The 9107-nt window shown below is 42.6% G+C and overlaps 1 protein-coding gene across 20 annotated transcripts in view; it reads right to left on the reverse strand.

Annotated features, from left to right (window-relative positions):
• The window catches only part of LOC309614726 (serine/threonine-protein kinase Sgk3), a 153598-nt gene that overhangs the window by 60407 nt on the left and 84084 nt on the right, over positions 1–9107 (reverse strand). For 6 of the 20 annotated variants that reach the window (XM_082363478.1, XM_082363473.1, XM_082363476.1 and 3 more), the window contains exon 1: positions 5328–5810. The exons of 8 other annotated variants lie outside the window; for them this stretch is intronic. In XM_082363478.1, the coding sequence (XP_082219604.1) occupies positions 5328–5795 (468 nt within the window). In that variant the 5' untranslated portion in view covers positions 5796–5810. Of the gene's footprint in view, positions 1–5058; positions 5282–5327; positions 9075–9107 lie in introns of those variants that run through there. 6 more of the 20 variants (XM_082363468.1, XM_082363479.1, XR_014236376.1 and 3 more) reach the window with 5 other exon arrangements.

Below are 9107 nucleotides of genomic sequence, written 5' to 3' on the forward strand. Positions count from 1 at the left end.
TAGACATCTCTCCAAAGAAGACATACAGATGGCCAAAAAGCACATGAAAAGATGTTCAACATCACTAATTATTAGAGAAATGTAAATCAAAGCTACAATGAGGTATCACATTACACCGGTCAGAATGTCCATCATCAAAAAATCTACAAACAATAAATGCTGGAGAGGGTGTGGAGAAAAGGGAACCCTCCTACACGGTTGGTGGGAATGTAAATTGGTACAACCATTATGGAGAACAGAACGGAGGTTCCTTAAAAAACTAAATGCAGAACTATCATATGATCCAGCAATCCCACTCCTGGGCATATATCTGGAGAAAACCGTAATTCGAAAAGATACACGCACCCCAATGTTCACCGCAGCACTATTTACAACAGCCAAGACATGGAAGCAACCTAAATGTCCATCAAGAGAGGAGTGGATAAAGAAGATGTGGTACATTTATACAAAGGAATATTACTCAGCCATAAAAAAAGAATGAAATAATGCCATTTGCAGCAACATGGATGGACCCAGAGATTGTTATACTAAGTGAAGTAAGTCAGACACAGACAAATATATGATATTGCTTACATGTGGAATCTAAAAATGGTACAAATGAACTTATATACAAAACAGAAATAGAGTCACAGATGTAGAAAACAAGCCTATGGCTACGAGCGGGGAAAGAGAGGGGGGATAAATTGAGAGACTGAGGTTGATATATACACAGTACTATATATAAAATTGATAACTAATAAGTACCTACAGGGAACTCTACTCATTACTCTGTAATGACCTATATGGGAAAATAATCTGTAAGAGTGGATATATATATATGTATAACTGATTCACTTTGCTGTACACCTGAAACTAACACAACATTGTACATTAACTATACTCCAATAAAAATTATTTTTAAAAACCCACAAAAATTAGGACTTATATACATATATTTTTTCCCTACCAACTCTTTCCGGTCAGAAACTGCAGATTCATCCCAGGAATGGTAAAATAAATTTAGATGATACTTGTAAGAAAATAAATTAGGCTAATGGGTGCCCTAGAATGGGAAAACCCCAGTTGAGGTTTGGGAGGCAAGAGAGAAGAAAAGAGAGAATTAAATTGCAGAAGTGTCTACACAAGTTCCTGAAACAAGTTTTAATCTATTAGAAAAAAATCACAAGTAAAATAAAAGCATTCACTCAACTGGAATATGTGCAAGGGTATGTTTATAATGAAATGAAGCAAAATATATTAAACCAAATGCTGATAGAAGACTTAATAAAACTGAAAGCTTCAACAAGAGACAAATTCAAGCATCTTGTATCTATCACCTTTCTCTGAAGAGTTAAAAGCTTCTGGCATATATCTTCTCCATATATCCAGAAAATAAATGACAAAAGAAGTACAAACATTTTATTAAACAATGAAGGGAAAGAAGGTAAACTATTCTCCACAGATCAGAAAAAGGAAGAGAATGTTCAGTCTTACCAGCTCAGAAAACAAAGGGAGACAGTATTATTCGTGCCTAGAGATGCAGAAAGAAAATAAAGCTTAGGAATAATTCCTCACAAGAAAAACCAAAGCTGCAGATGGCACCATGAAGTCTGTCTTGTCCTAATGGTTTTCTGAGTGAGTTTATGTATTTTTTTTTTAAATTAATTAATTTATTTATTTTTTGGCTGCACTGGGTCTTTGTTGCTGCGCCCGGGCTTTCTCTAGTTGTGGCAAGCGGGGGCTACTCTTTGTTGAGGTGCGCAGGCTTCTCATAGCAGTGGCTTCTCTTGTTGCGAAGCACGGGCTCTAGGCGTGCAGCCTTCAGCAGTTGTAGCTCGCGGGCTGTAGAGCACAGGCTCAGTAGTTGTGGCCCACGGGCTTAGTTGCTCCGCAGCATGTGGGATCTTCCCGAACCAGGGCTCGAACCCGTGTCCCCTGCATTGGCAGGCGGATTCTTAACCACTGTGCCACCAGGGAAGCCCTGTGTATTTTTTTTAAACTTGTGCCTGCCCACCTTCGTGGATGTTGGGTTTGTTGCTCTCCCTATACTTACTCCCTTCTAAAATCCAGACCTCAGTAACTTCATTGGAATCTTTTTAGGACTGAATTTCACCTGCCTTCTTCCTGAAGTGCCCATATTGTAGAAATGATGGTTGAGGCTCAATATTTAACGACTTAAAGACCCATTAAGGAGAAGTTTAAGTTCACTTTTATTTAAAAAACAGGTAAGTGGGTGCATATCTTATTTTTCCTCAAAACAGTAACTGGAATTTGTGTGTGCATGTTTTCTGTCCTCCAGAAGCTTATATGTAGCAAAAAAGAAAAGACAAATGCCCAAAGAATTCACGGTAGAGTGTGATAAATTCTTAAAAAGGCATGAAAAGTCACTAGAATTCAGAGGAAGGAAATACCACAGCCAACTGAACCTATCTAGGTATTTGGGGTAGTGGTAACATGTAAGGGAGGTTTTGAAGCCTGGACACTCAAAAACAGAAAGAGCAGCAAAAGTTCTCAGTACAAACAGGTTAACAGTCATTAGTCCAATTTGTCTGAATTCCTGCCTACCTGGGGGAAAAGATGGACTCATTAATAAAAAGCGAAAGAGAGAAACTGTCATGAAGCAACCTTGGGATTTTACAGGGTATTACCATTAAAGCCTTATTTTACTCTCACATTTACAAGCATAAGTTGGAAATCACTTTTCTTATATACAGGAGATAGAGACTGGAAAAGTGGATTTGCGATCATGTTGCAGAGAACTCTGAATGCCAGACTTCTCGCTCTGGATTTCATTCTGCAGACGAGAATGTGAAGGCAAACGAATAGGGAGCTGGTAGAGAGCTGTAGGTGTAGAGGAGGAAATGAAATGGAGGAGTGCTTGAAGAAATGGGAACTTGGAAACAACTGGAATGGCAGGTTTGCAAAAAACTGACACAAGTCAGTAGCTATTTGCACACGGAGTGACAGGTAGAAGGAGGACTTAACGTTGCCTCAAGGTTTTATTCCTGGGTAACAGGAGAAATAACCAGAAATGGGGAGAGGGTGGAGCAGGGCAAAATGAACTGTGAATTGGCTTAAGTACTTACTAGCCCTAGTTGGAAATGTCTGCATGTGACACACTCTGGTGCCAGGCAGTTTCCAGACACTTAGGGTACAGCAGTGAACACAACAGGCAAGCACCCTGCCCCCGTGGAACTTACCATCTAGTGGCAGACAAGAGATAATAGACAAAAAGATAAATAGACAAATACATATTATAGGAAGGGTAGGGTTGTATGGCATTTTAAATAGGAGGGTCAGACTGAGATAGTAACATCTGAACAAACACCTACAGGTGAGGGAGCGGCCTCTAAAAGGGGCCAGGGAAGAGACAGCAACTAACAGACCAATATCCTATTTCCTTGGGCTAGCATTCCGTGCCTATCTTACCCAATCAAGAAAACTTCACAATGATAACGAACTGCCTAGAAGGTCAATTTGTTTATACTGGCTGTTTACATTCCCTACATGAGAGAAAAGGACTGCATAAAACAACAAAACCAAAGCACTGTTAGAACATGTTTGTACAAAGCTTAAGAAGACAATCCTCTTGTTCTCAAAGCAATCATTGATGTAGCAACTTTCAGACTTGTGATTTAAATCAAAGGTGCTGAAGAATGATTATGAATCATGCAGTTAAGCTACCAAGCAGGATGTTGCTGAGAGAAAAATTGTTCACAGCACCATAAAGCTGTCAAAAATAAAAATAGTACTATTATCAACACAAGAAGTAATATCATCCTTCGCTTTTACAATTTGTTGCTCAGCAGAGCTGAATTCTGGTCTAAGCCCTGCCATTCATTGGTTTGGGGTCTTTGGGCCTCAGCCTTATGTATAAAGTGCAGCCCATCTGATTTTTCAGATTCCTTTCAATTCTGAGTTTCCATGTGGCAGGTTACGATTTTTATGATGTTTATTTAGTTTATGTATTTGTAGCTACTTTATTTATTTATTTATTTATTTTATTTTTGGCTGTGTTGGGTCTTCGGTTCATGCGAGGGCTTTCTCTAGTTGAGGCAAGTGGGGGCCACTCTTCATCGCGGTGCGCGGGCCTTTCACTATCGCGGCCCCTCCCGTCGCGGGGCACAGGCTCCAGACGCGAAGGCTCAGTAGTTGTGGCTCACGGGCCCAGCTGCTCCGTGGCATGTGGGATCTTCCCAGACCAGGGCTCGAACCCGTGTCCCCTGCATTAGCAGGCAGATTCTCAACCACTGCGCCACCAGGGAAGCCCCTAGTTTATGTATTTGGGTACTCTGGTTTACCTCATTTTGCAATAATATTACAAGTAAGCACCCACCCAAAATAGTACAACTTATAAGTTCTGTATAAAGTGATATTAACTTCTTTTTAAGCACCAGAGCTTGGTGCTTAAAATTAGGCTACACTCACTGGAAAAGTGCTGCCTTTCTTCATGCCTCTTCCAGAACAACCTTCAAGACTGAGGTTTCTCTATCATTTGAGAGTAGCTTTGATTTGGAGCAAGGTAGATGGATCACGTCTCTAGTACGACAGAAAAGTAATGAGACCTTTTCCAGTGGGACTCAGTCTTTGAAAACTGTTCCAAAGGAATCCCCAAGCAACAGCTCTGCAGAAGGTTTTTCTTTCTGCAGCTTTGAAGATTAATGCTCATCTGACTGCATAATAAAGAAAACAGCCAAAGTTATTGTGGACTATGAGGCAGACACTAAATAGTAACTCATTTAATCCTCATAAAAATCCTATAAGGCTGCATCTCTTCCTATTCTCATTTTTCATATGCAGAAGCAAAGTCATAGAGAAGTTAAGCAAATTGCCCAAGTTTTCACAATTAATAAGTAGATTCAAAGCCTGCTCGCTTAATCTCCACAATCCACTGCCTGTGTAAACCCTGGTGTCCTTGTTTAAATAACAGTCCCATTACCAGTCGCACTCTTCCTGCAATCTGAATAATAACACGAAGTCAAAATAAAGCCGCATCGTAAGTTCACTACCGAGTTTCTCCTCCAGTCCTGAACCACGAAACAGAAATGTATTTTAAAGAATACAAAGTCTCTGGAGTACCTGAGGTCTCTCGAGATTTGTGTGGTGCGTGGAGGCGGGGTTCGTCCCGGAACTAATGAGGTGAACAAGTGCTGCGAAAGTAGAGCCCGACCCGGTCTCCCTCACTCGGGGGGCTCACGCCACGCGGCCGCCGGCCAGCGCCCTGCGCTCCTACTCCGCGCGGAAGTGGTACCGGGGCCCGTCCGGCCAAACCACACCTGCCTCAGGCGCGCGCCCGCGGGATCCCTCCACCTGGCCCACGCGGCGCAGGGCCCCCTGCCCATACTTACCTTCGGGGACCCACGCCCGGCGTGTGGCGAGCGGGAAGCGCCGCCACAGCTACGCCACACTCCACCGGGTCCCACGCCGCGCCTCACGCCCCCAGCGGCGCCCGCCGCGTTCCCTGCCCGGGCCCGACCTCCGGGCCCCGCCCCTCGCGGCAGGGCCCGCCCCCACCAATCAACGGCGCCGTCTGGGCCGCTGGCCCCGCCTAAAGCGTGGGGGCAGGGCTTTAGCTCACTCAGCTCAGCTCCCGGCTCGCTCCGGGGGCGGTGCTTCCGAGAGGAGCTGTAGGCAGGGTGCCGCCGGGAACGGGCTGGGGGTCTGTGACCCCCTAGGGAGGAAGGGCGGGATGCAAGCAGAGGGAAGGGGTAAAGGGAGAGAGTCAGCCGTTGGGGTAAGAGGAAGAAAGGCTTGGGAAGGGGAAGAGAAGCCACTCTCCCCGGGTTCCAGCTAAGGTGTAGGACTGGGTGAGACATCTTAAAATAACAGAGTTCACTTAACTCAGGGCATTGACTAATCTCATTTTATCTTCGGGCAGGGCAGGAGTCACAAACGAATTCTGGGTTCCATGCGTGAGAAGTCACAGGGAATGGGGTTTAGAGGGGCAAAGAAAGGAAGTAATTCCTTTACTGATCTCCACCACACAGCCTCTGTTTTAAAAATTGTGGAAAGGACTCCCAGTAGGAATCCTCACTCCAGACTTAAATAAACGTTAATCATTCCCTCTCCCGTCAAACAGCTCCCCTCAGACAACTTTTCAAGAGAGCAGACCTGAGTTTGGCATTAATGCCCATAGTGTACGACTACAAGGTTTGCGACGGCATGTATGGACAGAGAAGAAAATCAGACTACTGGAAAGGAATTAACTATTAATTTATTTGATTTGGGAAGGTGAAAAACGATTTGAGGAATCAAGTCAATAACTAATTGAATTACGGTGGGGAAAACACAAGACTCACTTTGCCAGCAAGCAGGATTGATACACAGTAACCTTTGCTAGAAGAATTTCAGAAAATAATGCCAGGAGGCCAGCCTAGCTGTGTGGCCTGAAGGAAAGTCACAATAAGGAAGTCCTCAATTTCCTTATCTGTAAAATGAAGAGATTAGGCCAGGTGCCCTCATGATCTCTAAATGCCCTTCCTCACTCCACATCCTGCCAGGTTGAACAATTAAAGGAGGAGGACCACAGGGAAAGCGCTGTCCAGTCAGAAGCCACACAGAGAAATTGGGAATTTTTAGAAAAAGCCTCAGGGATCTCTGGTATCATTTCATTCAAGCTCTCCTCTCTGACTTTTCTATTTGTAATAATAATAACACTCTACTCCTAGCTCAAAACTTCAGGCTCTTCTTCCCACTCAATCCTCACATTTAGTCACTAGGTCTTTGGTTTTCTCCATTACAGGGTCTCTTCAATGACCCTTCTCATTTTCACTGTCATCTCTGTGCAAAGTACAAATTCAAAGAACTCAGAATCTTGCATCTGACCCTTACCTACTTTTTCTACCTAATCTCCAACCACTCTCTGTGTACACATTTGTCTGACAGACTGTCTCCTCACTGTACAGTATCCACAACATACAGCCAACACTCCTGCCGCTGCCCCTGCAACCTTACAGCCACTGCTTCTCCACTCAGAATACCTCTCCTCAGTCCTAGCTACCTGTCAGGACTATGATAGCTCAGCTCAGGGACCTGTCTATGCAATAAAACTGCTATAATGCTTAGAATCTGTACTGCTCCACTTGGCACTTAGCAAGAACTACCTTGTTTTGTTTTCTCTCTTATTTATCATATTTATCTTCAAAACTAAACCATAAGCTACTCACTGGATGTGCCCAGGTTCCAGCTAATCCAGGAAGAAAAAGCTATTTTCAATATCTCAAAAACCCTAAAAGAAATTATATATTCATCAGCAATTAGGCTATTCAGGTTACCCGAAACAGCAAGATTCTCTGTTTTTGTCTGAAATTTTCCAGCACTGAAGTAACACCAATTACTTCAAGCGAACCAAAGCTTTCGTGGATAGTTGCATGCGACTGATTCAAAAAACAGGAAAATAAGTTATCATTAAATAAGACTTGTTTTGAAGACTAAATCTTTGAGATTCATGGAGGTACATAAAAATAAAAAGTAACCTACCCATTCTTTGTCACCCCATTGCCCAAACAGGTGATAAACCCATAGTAAGTGCTTAAAAATATATTCATCAGACTATGGTTATTTTCCGTTTTCCTTAAGTCCCCTCTCTCCCTTGCTGTAATTAAAATACTGGTCTTTTCTTTTTCATGCAAATAAAATTGTTGGTGTTTCCCCTTCTAATTCCAAATAAACTTTCAAGAATAAGATAAACAAGAATCACTCAGTACTTCTTGGAGTTGGACTAGAAAGGTTTTTAGTGTTCCAGAAATAAACCCTCGATTCACAGTAAGTTGCCTGTGTTAGGGGGCCCTACATACTGTTAAGATCTTTAGAAAGTAAATTTTCCTTAACTGCAACCTTGCCCAAATGACGCAAGTAGAAGCAGAACCAAGTTTGCAGAATGACTACCAAGTAAGAGTGAAAACTGATTTGCAATCTATCAATGGCTCCTTGTGTTTTGAAAACGTCACTGGCATGTTTAAAGGAAGCCCCAGAGCTCTGAGGTCTGGCCCAAACAATCTATAAATCACTAGTCACAGCAAACCTTTCTAATATTCTGGAGATTTAAGAAGTATTAAATAGGCAGACTAAACAACAGTCACACTTCATTTTACAGAGTGGTTGTACCAGAGGCTTTTGGTTAAAGACTCTTGGAACTTTTCCTGTCCTCGAAGTGTGAGGTGACTATTAAGAGTAGAGCCTTGGGGGAACTTCTGAATCCAGCCAAGATGGAGTAACAAGAACCATATTTGCCCTCCCACCTAAACCAACAACAACAAAAAAGAGCCAGACAAAATAAATAAAACAACAGTTTTTAAGATATTAGATGTCAGGCAGTAAAGGAGAGTGATCCCTCAGGGATGGGAAATGAAGAAGGTTTACCCAGCTTATTACCTTCAGAGACATTACAGGCCATGACATAGGAAAGGGGAATCGCAGGAGAGCCCAGCAGATTCCCTGAGCTGAGGAGACGGAGCTGTGAGAACAAGATGGTTGGAGTTCACAGGACAAAGTATGGGAGACATAACAACAGAGAATCCCAGAGATCTGCAAAGGGTCCTCCTCCTCGAGAATTCAACAGAGTTGATCAGTGCATGCATGTGAGGAAACTACCCAAGGCTGAGGAAAGAACAAACCATTGAAAGCATTAGAAGGAACAGTACTGGGCACTCACAGAAGGACAGGAATAGTGGCTGTTCACACCAGGCTGACTAGAAAACCTCCCAATTCAATGAGGAGAGTACTCAGAAAGGTCTTGCCTTAGTACTGGAGAGTAATTAGCCCTAGACTAAATGCTGCTTGGATGCCACCCAAAAAATAAAAGATCTGAAAGGATCAAACTATTTTAAAGCAATTTAACTGCATCTGAAGTTAAAATTCAAACATATTTACAGGAATACAAAAATATTCAGCACCCAACAAGATAAAATTCACAATATCTGCCATTCAATCAAATATTACAAGGCACAGCAAGAGGTGGGAAAATATGACCCATAATGAGGAGAAAAACCAATCACTAAAACTAACCAACAACTGACACAGATGTTAGAACTAGCAGACAAGGACATTAAAACAGTTATTATAATGGTAATATACTTAAAAAATTAAGTAGAGGGCTTCCCTCGTGGTGCAGTGGTTGAGAATCTGCC

Source organism: Balaenoptera borealis (genome assembly GCF_965194805.1).
Source record: "Balaenoptera borealis genome assembly, chromosome: 17".
Taxonomy (NCBI): Eukaryota; Metazoa; Chordata; class Mammalia; order Artiodactyla; family Balaenopteridae; genus Balaenoptera; species Balaenoptera borealis.